We start from the raw sequence: 27,771 nt of genomic DNA on the forward strand, positions 1-27,771 counted from the left end.
AGTCATCTTATGATGCCTTTGAGTTGTCTGCCCGGGCGGCTGCTTGCTCTGTAGCAATGCGTCGCCTTGCCTGGCTTCGTACCATTGACATGGACCCTAATCTTCAGGACCACTTGACTAATATTCCTTGTGCAGGCAGTGACCTCTGCGATGAATTTATCGAGGCAGCCATCAAGAAGTTGTCTGAACATGAAAAATCTTTTGCTTCTATTGTCAGGCCTAAGCCTAAGCCAATGCTTGCCAAGTCTACACGTCCACCTCCCATTTACCAAAGGCATTTTGCTCCAAGAGCGTCTCCTTACACTCGCCCTCCTCCTAAGAAACAGCAGCCTCAGAAGCAAGAAAAATCTCAACCTTCTGTTGCACCTAAGGCTTCACAGCCTTTTCGACTGTTTACAACAGAGCATAACCTCCATCATTCTGTCTCTGACTTCTCTTCCCCCTATAGGAGGTCGTCTCTATCATTTTTACCACCGATGGATGACAATTACATCTGACCTCTGGGTGCTGACCATCATCAGGGAAGGATACTCTCTTCATTTCACTCAAGTTCCACCAGAGCTTCCTCCAAGAGAGTATCCTTCCAATCCTTCCCAGATCGCCCTTCTTCTTCAGGAAGCTCAAGCTCTGCTTCTTCTCCATGCCATCGAACCAGTTCCTTTGGAACAGCAGAACAGGGGGTTTTACTCCTGTTACTTCTTTGTTCCGAAGAAGACGGGCGATCTGCGGCCCATTCTGGATCTCAGGGCTCTCAACAAATTTTTGGTCAAAGAACAATTTTGAATGTTGTCCCTGGCATCCCTTTATCCCCTTCTTGAGCAGAACGACTGGATTTCAAGTAGGCCTACACTCATATTCCCATTCATCCGGCCTCCCGTCAATATCTCAGATTTTGGGTGGGGAATCTACATTATCAATACAGAGTGCTGCCCTTTGGCCTGGCTTTATCTCCCAGAGTGTTCACCCAGTGCCTGATAGTGATAGCAAGAGCTAAGGAACCATGATCTTCAGGTATTTCCCTACCTCGACAACTGGCTCATCAAAGATTCAACATATCACGGGGTTATTGTAGCGACCCAATGGACTACCTGGTTCCTACAAAGTTTGGGATTCGAAATCAACTTTCCCAAATCCCAACTTCAGCTCTCACAGAATCTACAATTCATCGGAGCTGTTCTGGACACTGTCCAACTCGGAACATTCCTTCCACAACAACATCTGGAAGCTCTTCTTCAACTCTGTCATATAGTGTCTTCCCTCTCTTCCATCTCAGCGAGACACATGATGGTACTCCTAGGTCACATGGCCTCCACAGTACACGTGACTCCTTTTGCCAGACTTCACCTCGGAATTCCTCAGTGGACCCTGGCATCTCAATGGACACAGGTTTGCAACCCACTTTCTCGACACATAACAGTCACTCCTTCATTGAAGCAGTCTCTCCGTTGGTGGATGCTCTCTTCCAATCTCTCCAGAGGCTTGCTGTTTCAAACGCCTCCCACATCAGAAGGTCCTCACGACAGATTCTTCGACCTACGCTTGGGGTGCTCATCTCGATGGTCTCCGTACACAGGGCCACTGGACCAGTACGGATCGTTAGTGTCATATCAATCTGTTGGAACTCAGAGCGATCCTCAAGGCTCTCAGCGCTTTTCAACATCTTCTTCATGACCAGGTAGTTCTCATTCGAACGGACAACCAAGTCACCATGTATTATGTCAACAAACAGGGAGGGATGGGATCTGCCTCCCTTTGTCAAGAAGATTTGGGATTGGGCAATCCGCCACAATGCCTTCCTCAAAGCTGTCTAAATACAAGGGGCGAAGAATTGCTTGGCGGACAACTTGAGTCTTCTGCAACCTCATGAATGGATACTCCATTCCTTGCCTCTTCATCACAATTTTTCACAGTGGGGAACGCCTCAGATAGACCTCTTTGCAGCTCCCCACAACTACCAACTACCTCAATTCTGCTCCAGGATATACTTTCCTCATCGCCTCGAGGCAGATGCTTTTCTTCTGGAATGGACGAATCTCATCCTATATGCATTCCCCTCATTCTCAAGACTCTGGTCAAGTTGAAGAATGATCATGCCACCATGATTCTGATTGCTCCTCGGTGGCCGAGACAACCTTGGTACTCCCTTCTACTTCAACTCAGCAGCAGGGAGACATACCTTCTACCAGTTTTTCCATATCTGCTTACACAGAGTCAAGGGTCTCTCCTTCATCCCAAGATGCAGTTTCTACACCTCTCAACATGACTCCTCTTCAGTTTTCTCAATCTGTAAGAGACGTTTTAGAGGCTTCTAGGAAGCCTATCTCTAGACAATGCTATCACCAAAAATGGACTAGATTTTTTATGTGGTGTTTTTCTCATGATAAGGAGCCTCAACATTCCTCCTTATCTTCTGTTTTGGACTATCTTTTACACTTATCCACTTTTGGCCTCATCAATCAGTCTACATCAATCCGAGTCCATCTCAGTGCAATTGCGGCTTTCCATCAGCCTATTGAAGGGAAACCACTCTCTGTTCATCTGGTGGTTTCCAGATTCATGAAAGGACTTTTCAATGTCAAACCTCCTCTCAAACCGCCTCCTGTGTTTTGGGACCTCAATGTTGTCCTTGCTCAACTGATGAAGCCTCCATTTTTACCAATTGATAAGGCTCATCTGAAATATCTCACTTGGAAAGTGGTATTTCTCATAGCCCTCACTTCTGCTCGACGAGTCATTGAGCTGCAAGCTTTAGTTGCTGATCCACCTTTCACGGTGTTTCATCATGACAAAGTGGTCCTTTGTACTCATCCAGAATTCCTCCCTAAAGTGGTATCGGAATTTCATCTCAACCAATCCATTGTTCTTCCAGTGTTCTTTCCAAAGCCTCATTCTCATCCTGGAGAAGTAGCTCTTCATACTCTGGACTGTAAACATGCTTTGGCCTTCTATTTGGAATGCAATAAACCACACAGAACTGCCCCTCAGCTTTTTGCCTCTTTTGATCCAAACAAGTTGAGACATCCTATCTCTAAGCGTACCATCTCCAACTGGTTGGCTGCTTGTATCTCATTCTGCTATGCCCAGGCTGGATTACCCCTACACAATAGAGTCGCAGCCCATAAAGTCATAGCAATGGCAGCTTCCGTAGCTTTCCTCAGATCTACACCTATTGAGGAAATTTGCAAGGCTGCTACTTGGTCCTCAGTTCATACTTTCACTTCTCACTATTGTCTGGATGCTTTCTCCAGATGGGATGGACAGTTTGGCCAAACAGTATTACAAAATTTATTCTCCTAAATTGTCAACACTCCCACCATCCCATTCTGGTTAGCTTGGAGGTCACTCATATGTGAGAATAGGCTGCCTGCTTGTCCTGGGATAAAGCACAGTTACTTACCGTAACAGGTGTTATCCAGGGACAGCAGGCAGCTATTCTCGCAACCCACCCACCTCCCCTGGTTGGCTTCTCTGCTAGCTATCTGAACTGAGGAGACGTGCCCTACGCTGGGCGGGAAGGCACTCACGCATGCGTGGTGCGGTCGACTCGAAACTTCTAGTTTCTTCAAGCAAGTCTGCTTGTTAGCTTCCGCATCCGGGCTCCGCTGATGATGTCACCCATATGTGAGCATAGCTGCCTGCTGTCCCTGGATAACACCTGTTTCAGTAAGTAACTGTGCTTTCCCCCTCCTAATTCCGTTAATTCAGTCATCTCGGTGATGATTCTTGACCAGGGCCACACACTGCAACTTGATTCAGAACCATATAACTGGGTTCTAAATTTGGCCAGTAGCTATTGCTGAAGAGTGATGGCTAAGCTATTCCTCCCCTATGAGTCTATAAATGTTATCTTGGCAGCAATCCTGTGTCAACCTAGGAGCAGATTCTTAGCCCATGAATTGAACCTGGATCTTCCTAGTCTATTCCAAATTCAATTTTTGCAACTAATTGTTTTTAGGGAGCCATAAAATCTGACTTGGAGATACTAACCCTCCTAATTCTATAATCTTAGCATCTAAATGTTACTATACAGTACAAAGTGCCATTTGAATACTCCTTTTATAGAATACTGGAACATTAACCTGCATAAATACTGGTAGAGTGCTAGGTAGTATTCTATAAGCTTAGAGGCAAATTCTATAAACAGTGTTCCAATTGTAGGCAGCAGTGGGACGCCTACTGCTATCTAACTAGCAAATCGGGATGCACAGTTTTTTAAAAAAAAACCCTAGGCAGGCTGCGTACACTGTAGGCATCTGTTGCGGATGCAGGGAGATGTTTCAAGTTTCAAGTTTAATAAAATTTTGATTAATCGCTTTATCTGGATTCAAAGCGATGAGCGATGCTTCTGGACACTTAAGCTCGCCCAAGGCTGGGCGTGGTTTTGCCGAGAAGTGGCTTTGGGTTGACTTAAGCAGCTCTAGGCATCTCTCTAGGGCCGCGATAGACACCTACAAAATACTGGCCTATATTTCAAATAGATACGACCACTGAGCTGAGTTAGGAAAGGAAATTTCCCTGCTGAAATTGGCTGAGTGGCTGCAGAAGGGAACCCCTGAGCCCCCCTCCCCATGAAGTCGGCCAGCAGGAGGGATGCCGACTCCCTCCTGCTGCCACGCCTGAACCCCTCGCAAATGTCTGCAGCAGGAGTGATGCCTGCTCTTTTCTGCCGCCACCCCTAACCCTCCCCTCCACTTGAATGTCCGTGGCAGAAGGGATGGCCACTCCCTCCCACTGATGCCCCCTCCCCCTGACAAATCCTCCAGTAAGAGGCATGCCCTCTCCCTCCTGATACCCCCCTCCTGAACTTCCCTCCCATCCGGCGACACCCTCAGCCCCCCCCCCCAGGTATCTTTAAAGTTAAAGTGAAAGTCTGGCTGGAGGGATACATACATCCTCCAGCCAGTAAGCCCACCACTCCAAAATCACAGGCCTTCCCCTTCCCGGTGCAGTCTTAGGCCTCCTTCATAGTGCATCCTCGGAATTGGAAGTGACCTAAGACTCTGATTGGCCAGATACCTAAGGCTCCTCCTGTGGAAGGGGCCTTAGTTATCTGGGCCAATCAGAGCCTTAGGCCCCTCCCTAGTGCATCCCAGAATGCACAGGGAAGGGGAAGGCCTGCCATTTTGGAGTGATGGGCCTACCAGCCGGAGGATGTATGTATCCCTCTGGCCATACTTTCACCTTTAAAGGTATGGGTGTATGTGTAGGGTTCTGGGGGAGTGGGGAGGGGTCTACCAGTTAGGGGGTGCTGGGGGGGTCAACAGGTGGGGGTCTTTGGAAGGGGGGTATTGCCAGGTGACATCAGGTGGGGGGGATGTTCCGGTGGGGTGGTGGCAGGAGGGATTTGGCATCCTTCCTGCCTTAGGATTGGTTGGGGGGGAGGTGGCATCAGCGGAGGGAATGGGCATCCCTTCTGGTGGATTTTTTGGGGAATTTGGGGGTGGCGGTAAGAGGGAGTGAGCATCCCTCCTGCCAGCCGACTCCGTGGGAGAGTTTGGGAGTTCCCTGTCGCGGCCTCTCAGCTGATTACGGCAGGGAGATTTCCTTGCCGTAATCAGCTGATGGCAAGGGATCAAGCGCGATTCTCTAACCGGCGCCTGTGACATGGGTGCCAGTTAGAAAATCAAGGTGGTTAGGGGGGGTTAGGCATCTGTCCATTACGGCAGACGTGATTCTGTATAGGACGCCAGTCTGCAATTCTCAGCCGCTTCTTAGGCAGCTGCTGAGATCGGTGTCCTATACAGATAGTGCACAACCTGCACAGCATGCAACTGCAAGAGGAGGGTGTACACATAAGTGGCGCATGGGTATGGTATGGATGGATCTCACACTTAGGCATATAGATTATAGAATACTATAAGTTTACATGCTAAACTGCAACATTTACACCCTAACATTTGTTTCTACCATTTACATGGCGTAAATGATCACACCTAATGTTAGCATGTAAATGTCTATTTTGTTTTGTAATGGAATCTGGGCCCCTAGATGCCATTATAGAATTCACACTTGGAACCCTGCATTTTAGCACCCAAATTTTTGGCAACCTTTATAGAATTGTCCTTTAAAACATTCATTATAGTTTTTTATCATCTTTATTTTGTCAACTACAGGTTAACCTAGAATACTTAGAAGCAAAGCTGGAGTCCCTAGATGGTGAAGAATTAGTAAAAATAAAGGAAAATATAAACAGCTTGTTCCAACACTGCATTCAGGCCTTAGGAGAGGAACACCAGATTAAAGTTGTGAATGCATTACAGGTACTGCATGCTTTGACTGTTCTGGAAAACTTTGTTAATAATGGTCAGAGGCCTCAATATGATTTATGAAGCTCATCTGCCTCTTAACATTTCATTACCTGGTATCTTCGACAGACCAGTCCAGGCAGTGGCATAATTAGGGAGGACGGTGCCCAAGATGGAGGGTGTCATCCTATCCCTCTTTCCCCTGGGTACTTCTTAAATCTTATTCTTTGCCAGCAGTGAGCAGGGACTCTTACCCGCTGCTCACATTGGCCCCAAGTCCTCCCTCTGATGTACTGTAACTTCCCGTTCATGGGACCAGGATGTTACATTAGAAGGAGGGCTTGGGGATTCCTGCCAGCTACATCTGTGCTGTGCTATTGCTGGGTGGCATCTCTGCCAAGACAGAGCCTGGGGTGCTCTGCCCTCACCCCCTTACTACACCACCGAGTCCAAAACTTGTGGACTTGTGCCCATCATCTGAAAAATTGAGAGAGTACAGAATTATATTCTCCCCTAAAGAGTGCAGCTTACCCAAATCAGTATTTCTCTCTCTCTCTCTCTCTCTCTCTCTGGCAGATGGAAGATAGTTTCTTGTGTAATTCCTGGTCTTCATTGTTGAGGCCTGTTTGTGTTAGTTTAACTGGTCTATAGCTGAGCTGGGGTGTCTGTGAAAAAGGCTTCTAGCTGTCTGCCTTGCTAGGAGATATACCTTTTAATGCCAAGTCACTCCCTCCCTCCCCCCCACCTCCTGATGGCTCTTTACTTTGGTTGTTTTTATTATTATTTATCCAAGGACAAACAGGCAGCATGTTCTCAAATGTATGTGACATCATCCACAGAGCCCAGTATGGACAGTAATAAAGTGTACTGTCACTTTAAGCATTAATGAAGCTTCAAGACTTCCAACACTGCGCATGCGTGAGTGCCTGACATCAGCTCGCGGTACCTCAGTTCTTCGTTTTCCATGGAGTGAAGAAGTTGTGTCTAGACTCTGTCCAAATGAGTTTGACTTCCCGCTTTACAATTTTTTTTCTTTTTCCCTTCGGGTTTCTTTAGCTCCTTTTTATTTTTTCAAATTGTGTTATACTTCTAAGTTTTATTTTATTTTTCCATCACATTTTTCAACTTTTCTTTTTTGTCTTCTTTCAGTTCTTTTGCCCTTGTCTTAGCCTTCAGGCTTTTTGAACACGTCGGTAAAATTGAGTCGTTTGACTTAGCTGTTGAAATTTTCCATTCATTGATGAATCCTTCCAGTGGGTTCAAAAAGTGCACTTGTAGTAGCTGGGCTATCTCTGTCACTGATCCACATAAGTGGTGCATTCAGTATCATGGGCTAGAACATCAGGTGGACTCTTGTACCCGCTGTCTTATGCTGCAGAAGCATTCCCTTGAGGCTCGACATCTCTAGCAAGAGAAACTTTTCAGAGAATCCTCGACATCCATGAGGACAAGATTACACTGATGGTACCGGTGGTACCAATATTGATGCCTCCATTGACATTAGACTTGGTACCGGCATCGGGTAAGTCAGCTAAGAAACAACCTTCACCATCGCACCTAACGTTGCAGGCATCCTCTGCATTGAGTCAGTCGATGAATGACAAGTGTTGATGCCACCACCACTTCCCATCAGTGCAGGCTGTGTCACCACTGAGGTATGCCTCGTCATCGAGGTCACCAATGCCTTAATGCCCTGCCATACCAACTGTACATCAAATGATACCAGTGCCAACTAAAGGAGCTGCTTCAACAGGAGCTTGTCACATTGCTACAAACGCAGTATTTCAAGTGGGGTATAGACTTCTACAGTTCTCCTGCAGCAGATTCAGGAATAATGCATGGCCACATTAAGAACAGTGTGTGGTAGTGTATTCTGTATCTTAGAGGGAACACTGATAGGAACAGTTCTTGTACAATCCCACTTTATTAAAGGACCGCATCATCGATCACCTTGACAGACACAAACTTATTATGGCCAGCCAGCATGGCTTCAGCAAAGGAAGATCTTGCTTGACAAACTTACTGCACTTCTTCGAAGGAGTAAATGGGCAGATAGACAAGGGTGTCCCAGTCAACATCGTATATCTAGATTTTCAGAAGGTGTTCAACAAAGTTCTGCATGAACGTCTACTTCGAAAAATTGCGAGCCATGAAATTAAAAGTGATATACTCATGTGGATTAAAAACTGGTTGGCAGATAGGTAATCAGAGAGTGGGGGTGAATGGACAATACTTGGACTGGAAAAGCGTCACAAGTGGAATGCCGCAGGGTTCAGTGCTCAGGCCTGTGCTCTTCAACATATTTATAAACAACCTGGAAATTGACACGACAAGTGAGGTGATTAAATTTGCAGATGATACGAAGTTGTTCAGAGTAGTGAGGACACAGAAGGATTTGCAAATACCTATAAAGAGACATAAATATGCTTGAGAAATGGGCCACAAAATGTCAAATGAGGTTCAACATAGATAAGTGCAAGGTGATACATGTCGGTAACAAAAATCATAAGCACCAATACAGGATGTCCGGTGCTATACTCAGAGAGAGCCCCCAGGAAAGAGACTTGGGAGTACTTGTAGACAAGTCAATGAAACGGTTTGCACAAAGTGCAGCGGCAGCAAAAAGGGCAGACAGAATACTAGTAATGTTAAGAAGAAGATCACAAACAGATCTGAAAAGGTTATCATGCCATTATACCAGGCCATGGTATGCCCCCACTTGGAATACTGCGTCCAGCACTGGTCACCGTACATGAAAAAGGACATAATACTATTCGAAAGGGTCCATAGAAGAGCGACAAAAATGGTTAAGGGACTGGGGAAGTTGCCGTACAATGAGAGGCTAGAGAAACTGGGCCTCTTCTCCCTTGAAAAGAGAAGACTGATAGGGGACATAATCAAAACATTCAAGATATTGAAGGGAATTGACTTAGTAGAGAAAGGGAGATTGTTCACCCTCTCCAAAGTGAAGAGAACGAGAGGGCACTCGCTAAAGTTAGAAGGGAAAAGATTCCGCACAAATGTAAGGAAGTTCTTCTTCACCCAGAGAGTGGTAGAAATCTGGAATGCTCTTCTGGAGGCAGTTATAGGGGGAAGCACCCTTCAGGGATTCAAGACAAGGTTGGATAAGTTCCTACTGGAACAGAACATATGTAAGGCTAGACTCAAATATGGCACTGGTCTTTGACCTAAGGGCCGCTGCATGAGTGGATTGCTGGGCACGATGGACCACTGGTCTGACCCATGAGCGGCAAATCTTATGTTATTATGTTCAGTTATTTCTGTCTACCCTCCATGCTTTGTAGGAAGCCTCAAACTTCAGAGATTTAAACCCCAACCCCTCTTACCTCATCACTGGCCCTCTAGGAATCGGTTTTCCTTCCTTCAAGACAGGCTGTAGGAGCTTGTCTCTTTTGTTCCTTCTTTTCTTGCAAAAGTGGATTCCACTCTCGAAGTGACTCAGGAAGTACGGCTTCATGCTTTTGCTTCCTCTAGCTGAAGGGAGCAGGACCAGGTGTTGCAGTCCTTGGATGTGCACAAGCTTTTGTTACGTTACCTGGAGGTTTTCGCCTCTGTTCATTACCATTCTAGCTGGATCCGTATGGCCATTTATGCAACTTATGTGATGGCTGGAAAGATTGCTTCCCTCACTGTGTGGGCTCATTCTACCAGAAGTATCTCAACCTCTTGGGCAGAGCCGTTGATGATCTCTTTTTGCAGGGTCGCTAACTGGTCCTCTTTGCATATGTTCAGTCAGTTTTACAGGATTAATGTGGCGGCCAAGCAGAATGCTGATTTTGGCTCATCTGTCCAACCCTGATTGTCTGGGACTGCTCTGTTACGTTTCACTGGTCCCGAAATAAAGTGGGATTGTACAAGAATGAAAGATTAGGTTCTTACCTTTGCTCATCTTTTTTCTTGTAAATCCACACTTTATTCCGAGAACCTATCATGAGTTTTCCTGATTTACCTTTTGTCTACCTTTCCATGCTGGTTTTATTAGAGTGCCATCGGACTGGTTTAGCACTCAATTTGGGGGGTCACTAGTTAGTGCACCCCCTTCAGTCAGTGCTTGCTGTGTCTACTTATAGAGCTGTTTTTGTCGTTCAAGTTTCTAATGTTTGATAACCTGGTTCAATTATGTTTGTTGCTATTTTGCATTTCTAATTGTGAGCAGAATAGACTTACTTATGAGAGAGTCTCTCTCTCTCTCTCTCATAGTTCTTGAGGCTCTATGCTCAGCCCTATAACAGTCAAGGTACTTCAGCAGTTCATGTCAGGATGCCACATGCACTAGCCATTTCAAATCAAAATATCACACTTTGTAATCCACATGAAACAGTATTTCAGTTAATCAGTTTTGTTCTTTCAGACAGAAGAAGAAAACCAAAAACTTTCATTGTGCCTCTTGGGCATCATTGGGGAAAGCTAGATCACCGTCCCTCTTCTAGCTCCCCTCTTTCTCTACCGAAGAAAACTTTACTTCTTTTATTTAATTCAGCATTAACCAGGCTCTTCCTTAGCTGGACTGGTACTGAACCCACTTCACCAGTCAGCTGGGGTAGGGAGTGCTGTGCCCTCAGCTGTAGCCTCCCTTCCCAAACACAGCACTGTACTTTGCTGTGAAATAGTTACAGTTAGTGCCCACTGGTCTCCCAGTCTCTGGTTGTTAGCAACAACTCCACTCTTCTTTAAGTCCAGGAACAAAACCAAAACCAAAAAAGAAAAAATCATTCACAGGAGCATTTCTTTTAGGAGAAAGAAAATCCAAGGTTTGAAAATGCTGTGCTGGAGCTACATCCAGACAGCACAACTAGCAGCCACATGCCCATCTTATAATGTGCAGCACAAGAAAAAAAAAACAACCCATTCTGCAGCAAGGTTTTAAAAGTTTAGGATATTCTGACCTGCACCAGGGTGGTTAACTGAGGCCCATGTTTTCCTCAGCCAGCAGCTCAGGACAAGAGGAACTTTCCCACTCCATTTGTCAGTCCTGGCAATTACTTTCCCCCAACCTCTGGCCAGCATTCCTTGTCCATGTCCCAGTCATTAGAGCAGGGTTGGTGTCTGTTCCAATGCTGCCTACTAGTGCTGCCCGATTCAGGAAAAAAAATTTCAATTTGATTTGATTCACCCTGTTTTTTTTTTTTTTTTTTTTTTTTTTATTTTATTTGATTCATTTTCAATGACACAGCTTTTTAAGTTTAAACATTTTATTTAACCAAGGCAATATCATGTCAAAAATAGGAACATCCTCAAAGCCTTCCCAGCCCCCCTGCCCGATTCTCAGCTTCCCAATCCTCAAAACATCTCCAAACCTTTCCCAGCCCCTCTGCCCGATTCTCAGCTTCCCAATCCTCAAAGCAAATCATCCCCAAATCTTCCACAGCCCCCCCCTGCACAGACTGGCACAATCTATCCATTCAGTCTCACTCTGAACAGGGCAGGCAGAAGCTTTGGCATTATTTTTCCCCATGGGAGCACACTGGTCCATATTACAGTTTCCCAACATCCTCCTGTCTCTGGCAGCAGCATAGAGGTATACCAGACCCAACATTATACACTGCCCCTTGTGTCACTCTTTTCTCAAATGTCCAACCTTACCCCACTCCAAGCTGACTATTTGCCTAGAAAGATGCACCTTGGCCAGGTTGATTGGTTCCATCCAACGAAGCTGATGCAAGTTTTTTTACTAACCACGAAAATCCCGTTTTAGCTGCTGTTTGAATTCTTTCTGGTTTGCAGCCTCCAGCTGTCTCATAATCCTTTATGAAAACTGCCAGATCACCCTACTCTTTGAAAAGTGTGCTTCAAACTGAAGGGAGCTATTGGCAAGAAAGAAAATGCTTCCAAGAGAAAAGTTCAAACACAGGGTTTAGTCTCTGCTCAAGACAAACCCGATGTCCTAAAACTACCAAACTTTCACAACTTAACATTTTATCCTTTCTCTTTTTCAAGAACCCCTCGAATATTAAATCTTCTGTGCAAGCCAATGCAGCTTACCCAGGGTCCCCAGATGGTTGTAGTGGTGCAAAGGTCCTCGTTTGCTGAGGGGCGTCACATCCCAGGAGTTGGTTCAGCAGGTCTACTTCTTCTTTCTCAAAAGCTCCTGCTCCAGGGTAAATACGAGGTTGCCCCATCGCATCGGGTGCACTATGGAACCTCATTGCTGCTTTTGCAACACGCTTTCTTGCTGGGTACCTCGCGGGGTCTTTTCACGGCTGCAGGAGGGCTCGCTCAGCATTGTTTTCGCTCCTGCTTTAGGGGGTGAGGGTTGGTAACCGAATCGACAAGGCCGATTTAAAAAATAAACAAAAACCCCACAAAAAACACAAATCAATTTGAATCGGAAATCGGGCAGCACTACTTCCTACTAGTTCCTGGCTCCTCCCCAGTTCTCAGCCAGCTTGCTGGGGAAAAGGGCTCTCCCTGGCCTCGCACCTCCCCACTGCTTGCATCTGTTCCATTCTTAAAGGGGCCCATTCTTAAAGGGGCTTTCCCTTTCTAGCATGGGCTCTTTTCTGGTGCCTCTTAAAGGGACAGTATTAAACCTTTCAGTTCTGGGATGTTTTCTTTTTCCCTTTTGGTGTGTCCTAGATTTAATGCTGTGCTTAGGGGTAGGACTGGGGAACTGATAAGTGCATGATTCTGATGTGGGAATAAGTTCCATGGGATCCCTGTCACAATACAAATCCGACTTAAGAACAGCTTTAAAAATGTAACTTGTTTTTAACCCCGGGGGCTGCCTGTAGTTTTAAATTGAGATTATCAGTTGCACATATTTTGAATATCCATAGATGGAAAGGTGTTTATCAGGAAAATGGAAAGGTGTTTATCAGGAAAAAGAAGACATAAGCTAACCCTTTCATTCATTTTTCCCTCTTTTTTAGACACTATGTGCCCTTATCCGAGGAGTCCATCAAAAGAACAAGTCCACTTCTGGCTTTGACATCATCAACATGCTTATGGGGTTTGATAAGGCAGAGCTACGTATGAAGGTGGGAGATTATCAATGAGTAGTGCATCACAGATATTTAAAATAAGCTAAAACTGGTGAAAACAGTATTTGTAATTTAGAATAGTGGCTTCTATTACAGTGATTCAAGGTCTTTTCATTGAGCTAGAGGATTTTTTTTTTTTGCATGAAAAGCCATTTTGTGGATCATGTAACTTTACACATTCCATTCCAAAACTGAGAGGTTTAGAAATATAAACTAAACTAAACTAAACCTTGGGTTTGTATACCACATCATCTCTACATTCGCAAAGCTCGACACGGTTAACAAGGGTTAGGGTAGAAAGGAACTCCAGTGAAAGGAAAACACAAAATGAAGAGAAAATTTAGGACAGAGTAACCAGAGAGAGGAAGAGTTACATTTTTGAAAATAACCAGGTTTTCAGATGTTTACGTAAGATTTGGAGGGAGCTCAGATTCCTAAGAGGGGAGGTAAGATTGTTCCAGAGCTCAGTGATTCTGAAAGGGAGGGAGGAACCTGTTTTCCTACAAGGGAAACGCCTTTTCGAGAGGGAAAGGAAAGTTTCAGTTTTGGGGTAGATCTGGTGGAATTGGGGTTAGAGGAATTCCAAGAAAGAGGAATAAAAGGGGGGAGAATGCCGTGTAGGATCTTGAAAGTAAGGCAGGCACATTTGAAGTGGACTCATGCCAGTCCTCAGGTGATTTTCTTTTATCTCTGCATTAGAAGTGTTCCCTTTATGAGTGTCAAAGCATTTACTTTGTTGGCCTGCGGTAAAATTCTCTACCGCTACTTGATTTTGCTTTCTGTATCTTTCTTTCTCTGACTCTGGAAGAAGAAATTGCTATTCCAGTGCAATAGGTGAGGCATTCTAGACAACAGAGTTATTTCCCAATATTCTCATGCTCTGCAGAAGGAATCCACTCTGGATTTTTCACTCTGCCTCTGTAGTACTTCACTGATCAGTTTAGCACCCTCTACAGTCATTCCTTCTGCAAGCATGTCTGCAGCTGTGTGTGTTCTGCTCTCCCCATTTTATTGTTTTAAATTCGATGTAATGTTGTCCCCTTTTTGGGTAATTTTGTGTTTGAAGCAATTTTGGAGTGCTGCCTGCTTAAGCATTCACAGATTTCGGTCTATAGCTGACAGGCCAATCCTTTTTTTGGGTACTTCTTAGTAGAGAATGACACGGTGGCTGTTACCTGCGGGTAGCCATGGGTAACCTGCCGAAATGGTGAGGGGAAAAAGTGCTCACTGTGGGTACGGGGACAAGGCCATCCACCGCCCCATGGAGCGGTGAATGGCCTTGTCCCTGCAGTTAAGGAAAGGAACGTGTGCGGTCACCAATCACACGCGGCTCCCTCCCTCCTTCCTACCTACCCGAATCTATCTCCATCCCTCCCTCCCCCTTACCTTCGTGGTGTATTTTGAATAACTTTCACAAAGCCGTCGGCTTTCCGGTTGCCTCAGTAGAGACGCTTCCGTCCACACACTCACGCTACTGTTTGCAGGCTCTTATGGCTTTGTGAAATTTACCCAAAACGCGCCGCGAAAGTAAAGTAAAGGAGAGGGAGGGAGATAGATAGATAGATCTGGGTAGGTAGGAAGGAGGGAGGGGGTTGTGCGAGGGTGCCGAAGGGCGGTGAGGTGGCGAGAGGGAAGGGTGGTGGAGGAAAGGAACAGACGCTGAAGGGGGGTGGAGAAGAACAGACGCTGAAAGGACATGGGGAAGACAGAGTGGGGGGAAGATGCTGAAAGGACATGGGGGAAGGACAAAGTGGGGAGAAGGACGCTGAAAGGAAATGGGGAAGACAGAGTGGGGAGAAGGATGCTGAAAGGAAATGGGGAAGACAGAGTGGGGAGAAGGACGCTGAAAGGAAATGGGGAAGACAGAGTGGGGAGAAGACACTGAGGGAAGAAGACAGAGATGCCAGACTATGGGGGAGCGGAGGGAAGAAGATGGGTGCCACACCAATTGGGGGGGGGTGAAGGGAGAGGCGCAGTAACAGAGCAAATGGAAGTCACAGAGAGAAGACAGACAGTGGATGGAAGGAATTGAATGAGAAGTTGAAGGAAGCAGAAACCAGACAACAAAGGTAGAAAAAAAATTATATTTATTTATTTTTTTGCTTTAGGATAAAGTAGTATATTAGATGTGCTTATAAAAATTTATAAACAAAGCCCTGCTAACTGAACATCTCTTTTTCTAGTTCAGCAGCCAGAACTTTGATTTATAAGGAAGGAATACGCTAAATATTGCAGTACTGGGGCTTGTATGGATGCTACGGGGACGGGGCAGGGACAGTGGTCACGGGGACGGGGCGGGAACAGTGGTTGCAGCGACCGTGGATGGGGCGGGGACAGTGGTCGTGGGGATGGGGTGGTAACAGGGATGGTGGTCGCGGGGACGGGGGCACATTTTTTTCCCGTGGCATTCTCTCTACTTCTTAGCCAGTCTACATAGTTTTTCTTGTTGCTCAGGGCTGTCCCTGAAGTAGTCTCACCTTCTGTTAAGCAGGGGTCAAGCGCAAACTGTTTGGCACGCTTAGGGGGCTCAGCGGAGTTCCATGACATGCTGGCTGCATTTTCGTGCCTCTGGCTGTCTTGGTGCGCTGGGTTGGAGGCATAGTCATTACTCTCTCGCTGGGCTCCACACCAAGATGCCTTGCAGATTTATCTGCCATGGCCTTTAGAGGTTCGGGCAAGCATGGACTGGTGGATTCACCCACAATCCCTCTGCAGGGATCATGTTGATGGCAGATGCCAGCCTTCGGGGCTGGGGTGCTCATTTCATTCATTGTCCTATTTAGGGGTTGGACACCCTCATAGAAAAAGTGGTCCATCTGTCCAGAGAAGCTCAGGGCCATTTGTTTGGCTTAGATGCGGTTGCAGAAGATTCCAGAGGACCGAGTGGTCAAGGTCTTCTCCAACTATGCAGCGGCAATAGCCTATGTCAATCACCAATAGCATTGCTGTGGCTCAGGAAGCCTGTTTTCTTTTTCTTAGGTGGAACGTCTTTTCCTGGTGCTGACAGCAGCGCATGTGGCGAGAGTGAACAACATGCAAGCCGGGAGGGTCTCTGGATCCGGGTGAGTGGATCCGGTTCCCACAGGCATTTCAGATGATTGTAGAGCGCTGGGGGAGTCCCTGAATCAATCACGTGCCCACTTCATAATACAGGAAGGTGCTTTACTTCTTCAATCAAAGTTCCGAGCCCAGAAGTGGATGGCTTGATGCACTGGTGCAGTTCTGGCAGCAGGAGTTTTCTCCTGTCTGTTTTTACTCCTGGGCCGTTGGTCGACTGTGTCCTTCAGAGGATTTTAGTACTTCTTCTTGGCCATGTTATGCTGGCAGCTTCAGCTAGTTTGTTGTAGGCATAGGGGTTGCAGCCTTTGGGCTGAGCACTTCTTTAGACCCTTTCACGCAGGGTCCAGTTACCATGCCAGTTCCGGGGCTTTTGTTTTTCGGGCATTGGCTCTTGAGCATGCGACCTTTGGGCATATGAGATATTCTGCCCTTGTTGAGGCTCTTCTAAAGTCTAAGAAGTCATCCAGGGGGTCAGCGTATGCTACGGTATAGAAGGCCTTCCAATATTGGTGTTTTTGAGAGGGCGTGGCTTGGACACGCATGAAGAAAGTCGTGTAATTGGAGAGCTCCGTTAAAAAGACCTTGAAAGATTAAATAAATTGTATGAAAACGGAAGATATTTTAAAATTTCACTGGTCCTATGAATAATAAAGAAGAAAAAAGGATGGCAACTGGTAAACAGAATAAAAATGACTTCGCTATATCAGGAAGTAGCAAAAGGGCAAAACCGGAGCAAGAGAGCGGTTTAAAACTGACAGACACAGAAGTTATGAAAGAATTAAAAGAAATTAAAGAAATGCTTTCGATTATTACAAAAAAAGTTACCGATTTAACAGAAGAGGTTTCAAATATAAATAAGAAGATGGATGTGCTTGAACTGAAATCTAACAACTTAGAAGAAAGAATGCTGATAGTAGAAGAGGAAATCTGTTATAGCCAAGCAGACAGGAAAAAAATTGAAATACTCATTAAAGACCTTGAAGATTATTCGAATCGTGAACAAAGAAGTAACATCCGTCTGATTGGCTTGCCGGAAGGAGCAGAAATAGGAAATCCTGTCACCTTCATTGAAAAATTATTACCCAAGCTACTTCCGTTGCAAACGAAATTTCCCATAGAAATAGAAAGAGCACATAGAGTGCCGCTAAAAAGAGCAGTAAACCAACAAGGACCAAGACCTTTTATATTTAAGCTATTGCGACACCAGCAGGCCATAGAAATATTACAACTGGCTAAGAAAAATAAAGGTTTGAAGTATCAGGATGCTTTTATACATCTAGTACCGGATTTCGCAAAAAATACAGCTGTTAAAAGAAAGAAGTTATTGGATTTAAGACCAAAGCTGAGAGAATTAGGAGCGAAGTTTGGATTGGTATACCCTGCTACAATGAAAGTGACTATTGGAAACAAAACTTTATCTTTCAATGATCCAGATAAATTAGAAAAATTTATTCAAAACCAGGAAGTACCAATGTCTTCTTAAATTGATTATCATATTTTTGTTCCTATACATAGATAAATGAATATAATTAAATTAATTATAACTAGTTTGATAGAAAAGGTATTTTAAATTGATTTGAAAAACGATATAGAATGCAGTATATTCAATTCAAATATTCTACACTAACGATATTCAAAAATGGAACTCAAATGAAACCAAAATTCTAGGGGAAAAAAACAAAAAAAAAACAAAAACTTTTATTAAGGGAATAAGTGAATGTTTTAAATATGAACCAAGTTTATAAAGGGAAGATATGAATGTATTAAGGGAAAAACATAATATAATATTGAAGAATGATATTATAAGGAAAGATGTTCAGAAACACTCAATATTAATTAATAAATTTTAGATAAATGATATACACTTAGAAAAATGGAAAATACTTGGAAGATTACTTTATAATTTAATTGATATAATTTAATACAATATAAAGTAAAAATCTTCCTCCGTGGGGAGGTGCACGGTGAGGGTGCTTGTCGAACATATATAACACTGAATACAGAGGAGAGAATAAAGACTCAAATTACCAGAGATCAATGCGAAGGAACTGCGTGTGATGGATGTAGGGCAGACACCGGAACTAAAAAGAAAGACTTTTGTATAAATGTTGAACTTATGGACAGGTCTTGTTGTTGCATTGTATGGATTACATATAGAGAAGAACTACATATATTGGGAAAAGAAGAAAAGAAGAGGAAATGAAAGATCAAAACGGAAAAGAAAACTACAATCAAGAATAAAGATGGACTGAGATATACTTGAAGGAAATGAGTTTATATTGAAATTGTTCTCTCTTCTGGATTCAACTAACATAAATGTAAAAGAAATATATATGTGGATTCGAGATGTGCTTTTGCGGTGGATTCCTCCGTAGGAGGGGGGTTCTTTGATCATAAAATCGTCAATTATATATCAATGAATTCCCATATTATTTAAAATAGAACGAATAAGGGGATATTTATTGATATATATTAGTATAGGAAATAACATCAAAAAAAATATAATATTCTTTGAATATTATATATATATTTATATAAATGAAACATGCCTAAATTTATATTATATTTCATTTTAAATAACCAATGTCTTAATTTATAGATTACAATTAGAACAGGTCTTTATGGAGTGCTTTATTATCGACTTAAGATGCGTGCTACCAAGTATACACAATTTTTAATTAAAAGGGAGGGTGGGGTGGGGGGTGGGAATAGGGAAAGGGGGAAAAATAATATACATTTTAATAATAAAGAATTAATAATTAGAACTAGAATATTTGGAGAAAAGTGCAGATATCTGATCAAAATTTTATTATTAAGAAGATATTTAATTTTACTTAAATTACTAAATGACAATTAAAATTTTTTCCATTAACGTCAATGGTCTGAATCACCCAGTTAAAAGAAAAAAAATGTTAGGTTTCCTTCACAAGCAAAATGCGGATGTTTACTTCATGCAAGAGACACATCTTACAGGGAATGAATCTAATAAACTAATTGGGGGATGGGTATCTAAATGTTTTTTTGCTCCTGCATTAGGGAAAAAGGCAGGAGTAGCCATACTTATTAATAAGAAATGTACTGCTGATTTTAAACTTATAAAAATTGATCCATTAGGAAGATGGGTACATATCAAAATGATAATGGGAAATACAACCCTGGACTTATTTAATTTATATGCTCCTAATTCAAATCAAATGGAGTTTTTTAAAAAAATTCAACAGATATTACTACCATTGGCTACTTCAAATTTGATAGTAGCTGGAGATTTCAATGCTGTTATGGATCCTATTATAGATAAGAAACCTAGTAAAATTATAAAATCATTAGGGCTAGAAAATTTGATACAATCTTGTGATTTGGTAGATATATGGCGTATTCTTCATTTTAATGATCAGGAATATTCTTTTTGTTCACAGGTCCATAAATCCTTTTCAAGAATTGACTATATATTTGTTTCTAGTAATTTAGCACAAAAAGTTATGAAAGCAGTTATTGATCCTATTATAATTTCTGATCATGCTGGTGTGTGGATTGATCTGAAGAATGATATAAAAACAAATTTTACATCAATTTGGAAATTTGATAATGCCTTACATGCGGATGAGAATTTTGTAACAGACCTAAAAGTGAAGATGGAGGAGTTTTTTCAAATTAATAACACAGACAATATGAATATCGAAATTATATGGGATGCTTGTAAAGCGACAATGAGAGGAAACATTATTTCATATTCGGCTTTTTTGAAAAAACAGCTTAAAAAACAATTTATGGAGTTAGAGGAAGAAATTAAATCATTAGAAAAAAAATTAATTATTAAATGGGAAAATGTTGTATTACAAAAATTATTAAAAGTAAAAACTAAATATAATGAACTCTCTTCACAATTTGTGAGGAAAGAAATGTTCTGTCAGCAATTTCGGTATTATGGAAATTCAAATAAAGCTGGAAAAATGCTAGCAAATTTTCTTAAAGCAAAAAAAAGAAAAACTAAAATTATTGCAATAAAAGATAAAAAAGGCAATACACACACCAACATTAAAGATATTGTAAAACAATTTCTTGATTTTTATAGGGATTTATATACTTCAGATTCTTATGAAAATAAAGAAAAGGATGGCTTAGAGTTTTTAAATTCATTTATTGGACCAAATATTCCAGAACATATAAGAGGAAGTTTAGAAGAACATATATCATTAAAAGAAATAGAACTAGCATTGAAAGCTCTTAGAGTTGGATCCGCTCCAGGTGGAGATGGATATACTGTTGAATTTTATAAAACATTTCAAAATATTATATTGCCTTATTTATTAAATTTATATCAGTATCAGATACACAATGGAAATATATCAGGAACTATGGCTGATTCTGTAATTATTGTCTTACCAAAACCAAACAGGGATCCTACATTGGTTTCAAACTACAGGCCCATATCATTGTTGAATGTAGATGAAAAATTGCTTGCTAAAGTATTAGCATTAAGATTGGCAAAAGCTCTTCCTTTTATTATAGATGTACACCAAACAGGATTCATTGCTAAAAGACACTCTTCACATAATACCAGACTGGCACTTCATTCTTTAAATTTAGCGAAAACTATGAATGAACCAGCTTTCTTAATATCGTTAGATGCAGAGAAAGCATTTGATAGAGTGGAGTGGAAATTTATGTATCAAGCTTTAAAATGGTTTGGAATAGGTCCCTTTTTTATTAAAATGATTCAAACATTGTATAGCTCTCCTGGAGCAAGATTAAATATAAATAATAACATTTCAGAAAGATTTAACTTGTTACGGGGGGTTAGACAAGGTTGTCCTTTATCTCCCTTACTTTTTGATATTGTTCTTGAACCCTTATTAATTGCAATAAATCAAACTAAGGGAATAAAGGGGATCACATTATCAAATTGGGAATATAAATTATCTGCATATGCAGATGATATTCTTTTATATTTGAGAAAACCGGAAGATACCATTCCATGTTTATTAAATTTATTAGATACATTTGGTAAATTTTCTGGATACAAAATAAATTGGGAAAAATCTGAAGTTCTTCCAATCAATGTCCATTGTACCAAAGGATTATTTGATTCATATTCATTTCAATGGAAAGAGGAAGGATTAAAATATTTGGGAATTGTTATTAAAAATACAATTGATGATACAGTAACAGAAAATGAAAAAATTTTATTGAAAAAAATAACAGAAATGTGCGAGCAATGGAATCCTTTACATCTTTCATGGTGGGGAAGAGTTCAAACAATAAAAATGATGATCTTACCTGTGGTCTGTTATCAAATGAGTATGATTCCGATATTTTTTCAGGGGTCATTTTATAAAAAATTAAATACTATACTTACAAAATTTGTTTGGTTTGGGAAAAGGCCAAGAATCGCTTTAGCAACATTACAAAAAACGATTCGAGAGGGAGGAGTAAATTTTCCAAATTTTTATAGGTATCATCAAGCCTATATTTTAAGACAGGGTATGTATTGGATCCTCCCAGACCTCATGGAGAATGTACCAGACTGGTTATATTTAGAATGGCGGCTCCTGTTTCCATTATATCCGGAACATCTTATAAGTATAACAATGCCCAAGAGATATAATGATCACAGAATTTTATTAGATACATGGAAAACATTAAGATTTATTAGTAATATTACAACAGATCCAATAACTAAATCGTTAAATCAATCCATTTGGGTGAACTCCAGGATCAAAATTGGTGGATTCAAAATAGTATGGAAGCAATGGATAATTGCAGGTATACGGTCTTTAAATGATGTTATAGTAAATGGATCCATGCTTAGTTTTTCACAATTGCAACAGAAATTTGGATTGAACATAACACAATATTTTAAATGGATGCAATTGAAGCAGGCCATCCAGGAAGGGTTCCCTGAATGGAAGAATCTTAATACTCAATATAGTTTGCAAATCCTTTGCTTTCAGGCAGATTTTTTGGGACACCAAGCCGCAAAATGGTATAAATTATTATATGGATTTTTAAATAAAAAAAAAAGAACAGGACTTAGGGACATTTGGAGTATTGAGATAGGACAGACAATTTCTGCAACTCAATGGCAAAAATTTTGGTCCTGGAGAATACATACTACAATGTCAGCATCTATGAGTCAAACATGGTTGTTTTTATTACATAGAGTTTTATGGACCCCTACTCGGTTACAAAAAATAGATAGTTCTAAATCTAATAGATGCTGGCATTGTAAGATAGAAATTGGGACATTAGATCATTTAATCTATTTTTGTCCCTGTATAAATGCTTTTTGGAAAACAATTTGGCCCCAAATTAATATATTATTAGAAAATCATATTGGACTTACATATGACACAATTTTATTCGGAACAGCAATGAGAACACAGAGTCCAATATCAGCAAATAATAATAAACTTTTATTGATATTAACAGGGGTCGCCATACAACAAATGACTCAAAACTGGAAAGATCATACAAAATTAAATTTCACTTTTTGGTGGAATTCTATTTGCCATATATATAAGATGGAAAAAGCAATAGCGTTACAACATGGTTATATTAAAAAATTTAATAAAATCTGGGGACCATTGGCTCTTTTTTCTAAAGATCAGATATCATAGCACAAGGATAGAACATATAATAGGGGTTAGGGTGGGTACAATATTATAAGAACAGATGATTTATAATTTATTGCAAAGAGGGTCTTTCTATATGTTTGTATTAAAATAAATATTGTTGGATATTCAAGTGTATATTGAAAATTATATGTATTATATATCTATCACTTGATGTAAGAAATTTAAAATGAATAAAGAACTATAAAAAAAAAACAAACAATATTGGTGTTTCCAAGACCAGGTGGATCCCTATTCAGCTCTGATCTCACTGATGCTCACCTTTCTTCCTGTGGGAAAGAGGTGGCTTTGTGCAGGTCTTCAAATAGCTGAGACCTGATCTGACACCGACAAACCTTCTTCTGAACTGATGCACCAGCCTTTATCGATGTTGGGCCTTGATGAATGGATCCAGGAGCATTTGGCAGGGCTTCTTGCCATGCAGAGTTCATTGGCTAAGAGGGCTCTTGTGTAGCCTACCCTGCAAGGTCCTCAGCCTATTAGTGTGGTCACAAACGCCAGTATTGCATGCAGTATTGGCTTTGACACCAGTTCATGCAGAAACTCTTTCTTTGTTGATGAAGGAAGCTTCATTGGAGTGCAGAGAAAGCCTGCACCTCGGCACCATTCCAGGCTAAGACATGGATCCTCATGTCCAAGACAAACACAGTATCAGTCCTCCAATGTGGAAGTGTTTCTTGCACCTATATGGTCCCATTCATGAGAGTCTGATGATGATTCACACTATTTCTCAGAGGAGGAATCTCATGGAATTCCTTCAGACCCCTCCCCTCCTGTGAAAGATGAAAATCTCTACTTTAGAGTTTTTCCTTCCCATATCTTGTGAAGGAGATGGTGGCTGCCATCCCTGTTCATTTGGAGATGGAGGATGAACCCAGGGCTGAGATGTTTGAGGTCCTGGATTGTGTTCACCTCCTAGAGAGGCTCTGACTGTCCACAAGATCTTGAAAGATGTTCAGGTGAAGAATTGGGAGTCCCCTTTGTTAGTCCCTGTCCTGCCTAAAAGGATAGATACCATGTACAGTACAAGATTTAAAGTACACTTGAATTTGATAGGCCTCAAATTCCTCATCATTCCTTAGTAGTTGAATCCATGCTCAAATGAGCCAGAAGTTCTAGAGACTTTGCTTCAGTGTCCCCATGCAGAGAAGCTCGAACTCTGGATTCAATTGGGCAGAAGATATATCAGGCCTCAATGCTCTTCAAGAACCTCAATGCTCTTCAAGAGCCACTCTGCAGCCCTGCTGGGAACCAGATGGAAAGAGATTAGGTGAAGTGTCTTTTGGTAGTGTGGAAGAGGCTATCAGTGAGTAGGGAGTCTTTCATCTGAAGGGACCCTCGACCATCTTTCATCTGAAGGGACCCTCGACCACAAGAGGTCATCCGCTCAAACTCAGGGGAGGGAAGTTTCGTGGAGACGCCAGGAAATACTTCTTCACAGAAAGAGTGATTGAGCATTGGAACAAGCTTCCAGTGCAGGTGATCGAGGCACGCAGCATCTCAGACTTCAAGAAAAAATGGGATACCTATGTGGGATCCCTACGAGGGTCATGCCAAGGGATAGGGTCACTAGGGTATAGACTTGAAAGAGCGGGTCAGTAGAGTGGAAGTATAATTACAATCATACTCAAGGGGGTCATTAGACTTAATAGGGAGGGTCAATAGGGTGGGCAGACTTGATGGGCTGTAGCCCTTATCTGCCGTCATCTTTCTATGTTTCTATGTTTCTATGTTTCTATATCCAGTCAACTCCGCTTAAGTGCACACCCTTAAGAACAGGTCTCTACATGCGCTTAAACAGAGTATGCGCTTAATAGGAGTGGGGAGGGGGAGGGTAGGGGGAGGCTGTAGTTAAGCCGGCTCATTTTAAATATGGCGCGTGGACTGCTGGAGCCTAAAGTACAGGAAAGCTATGCTTGAGTGGAAGCAGAGCACTCACTTTCCAGCTGTCCTAGCTCTCACTTTCCGAGCTGTCCCAGCGCTTAAACTGCTGTGTGAAGCCTAGCCATTCCCAGTCTGAATGTGATTGCATTTAAATGGAGTGAATGTAACGTGAAAGAATAGAGGTTAGACCTATGACATCGGTGCGTATAAGCGGATTGTGTGCTTATCCAAATTGCAAATATCCGGAGTTTACGTCCATTGACTTTAATGTAAAAAAAAAACGGGACCGTAGTGGTAGAGTGCAGATAACCGAAGCGTGCCTCTTCAAGAGTATTGAGGCCTGATATATCTTCTGTTATGCAGTATGAATGATTTGAAGAGCATTGAGGCCTGATATATCTTCTGTTATGCAGTATGAATGATTTGGTGGATTCTTTCCCAAATCTCTTTGCCACTTGGCTGGAAAGCTGAAGGCCTGTAGAAAATTTCTGACCATAAGTGCATTTGACATTTTTGATATAGCATCCAGGATCTCTGCCCAAAGCATAGTGATGCACAGACTGTCATGGCTGTGTCTTACATTAGACCTGGTGGTCAGCAGAGGTTGGTGGATGCTACATGCCCTGGAGATAACATTTTTGGAGAGAAGGTGGAGATCACAGGTCTCATAAAGAAAAATATTGGTATCATTGACATCTCTCCTGATGACTTCCCTCTGCACTTTACTCTTCCAGGAAGTTTTTGAGCAGGCCGAAGTGAATACTCTAATACTCAGCATAGATTGACTCCTTTTTCTCGCCCCACTCAGCCATTCCAGAGTGCTTCTTCATGCCAACAGTGTGTGCAAAAAGCCCAACTGGCTTCTCAGTCAAAACAAGAGATGAATTTTTGACTGGCTCCAGCAGAGCATATTTGCAAAGTAACTGTTCCAAATGACCTACTAGTAGTAGGGACGTTGATTTTTTTTCCAAGAAAGGTGGCCCCCTTGTAACCTCTGAACATTGGGTTTTGTGAACAGTCTGTCTCAGTTACACTCTTCATTGGCATCAAAGACCACCAAATCGCTCACTCAGAGCATCTTCATGCAGCTCTCATGACAGGGAATTATTAGTAGAGGAACATAAGAACTGCCATCTCCGGATCAGACCTTCGGCCAATCAAGTCCGGCGATCCGCACACTCGGTGGCCCAGCCAATGTGGTCGAGCTCATACCACTGGGGGAAGAAGGGAAGGGATTCTATTTCAGGTTCTTCTTTGTCCCAAAGAAGACAGGCGTATGTGTCACATCCTAGATCTAATGGCCTTGAACAAATATCTGGTCAAAGAAAAGTTCAAAATAGTTTTCCTGGGTCCCCTTCTCCTAGTGATTCAGGAACAAGATTGGCTATACTCTCTGGACTTAAAGGATACTTTTACACATCTCCCAATACTTCTAGGTCACAGGAAGTATCTCGGATGTAGCCCCAAACTTGCTATGATCCCTTCTCTGGTGGACGATTTGGCCCAGTTTGGCAGTGACACTCTCATTTCAAATTCTTCAACATATTCCAATACTTCAGATCACAAGAAATATTCAGATTTCAGGTAGAAACATATCACTTCCAGTATCACATTCTGCCTTTTTAGAGACATAGAAACATGATGGTGGATAAAAGCCAAATGGCCCATCCAGTCTGCTCATCCACAGCATCCACTATCTCTTACTCTCCCTATCACTATCTCCTACTCTCTTCTTGAAGTCAGACAAAGTCTTTGTCTCTACCACCTCTACTGGAAGACTATTCCACTCATCTACCACCCTTTCTGTAAAAAAGTATTTCCTTAGGCTCAGGAGTAATCTATCGCTTCTTAACTTCATCCTATGCCCTCTTATTCTGGAGCTTCCTTTCAAATGAAAGAGCTCACTGCCCCTTATGCCGGGAATAAACTATCTGAGTCCATCTGCCATGCTCCTGCCCTTATTCAAAAGTAGACTGAAAACCCACCTTTTTGAGACAGCTGTCAACTCATAACCCTACTCCTCTCTGCCCTCTGCTCACCACCCTAACCAGCAGTTTAACTATCCCTTTAACTATAACCCTTACCCTGGCATCTTGTCTGTGTGTCTTGATTGTTTAGATTATAAGCTCACTCGAGTAGGATCTACTTGCTTAATAACTGGTTCCAGGAGCATGCTTGAAACAGCAACTTCTTATCCAATACTGTCCTAATGCAGCAGTCTGACTGACTACTGCCTGACTATAGGCTTCCACTTGCCTATAAATAGATTACAAATTTTTGGTTAATAGCTGATAAGGAAAAGATCACGACACAGCATAAATAGGAGTGCATATAGGAACACTTTTTTACTCATCGCTCATAGAATTTGTTTATGGATATATTTTGCTCATTTGTTTTATTGCACAGTCTTGTGGAGAAGGGGTTGGGGGTTTGAAGAACAAGTGGCAGGTTTATATATACCGTATATTTTTTTTTTTTCTAAAAAGTAGAGATTCTTGTTTGGGCTTTTGTTTGAGAAGTGATTTGTTTTGCAAGGTATATATTATGTTTAATTTTTAGAGGGTTTTTGGGATTTTTTTTAGAATCTAAAGAAAAATAAAGGGAAACTGTTTTTGAGATATTTAATTTCAAAATATTTGCACAGTCAATTAACAATGATATTCAATTTCATAGAAATTTCTTCAGTAGATTGTGGGGAATGTGATTCAGGGAGGAAGAGCAGCTGAATATCATTTGCATAGATATAAAAAGAAATTCCTAGGGATTGAACGAAAAGAGCTGGAGATGAAAGAAATATGTTGGCGGACAGGTCTTAAAACAGATCCCTGTGAGATGTCACAGGAAAGGGTAACAGGTGAGGAAAGGGATTTCTGCCATTGAACTTGAAACTACCCTATCAGACAAATAAGACTTGAACCAGGAAAGTGCATTCCCGATAATTTCCATTGC

General features: G+C 41.9%; 1 protein-coding gene across 5 annotated transcripts in view; it reads left to right on the forward strand.

Moving 5' to 3' along the window:
- The window catches only part of ARMH3 (armadillo like helical domain containing 3), a 284,642-nt gene that overhangs the window by 20,154 nt on the left and 236,717 nt on the right, over positions 1–27,771 (forward strand). For all 5 annotated transcript variants that reach the window (XM_033941140.1, XM_033941139.1, XM_033941138.1 and 2 more), the window contains exons 4-5: positions 6,114–6,260; positions 13,136–13,243. In XM_033941140.1, the coding sequence (XP_033797031.1) occupies positions 6,114–6,260; positions 13,136–13,243 (255 nt within the window). The remainder of the gene's footprint in view (positions 1–6,113; positions 6,261–13,135; positions 13,244–27,771) is intronic.

The sequence above is a fragment of the Geotrypetes seraphini genome, chromosome 4 (assembly GCF_902459505.1).
Source record: "Geotrypetes seraphini chromosome 4, aGeoSer1.1, whole genome shotgun sequence".
Taxonomy (NCBI): domain Eukaryota; kingdom Metazoa; phylum Chordata; class Amphibia; order Gymnophiona; family Dermophiidae; genus Geotrypetes; species Geotrypetes seraphini.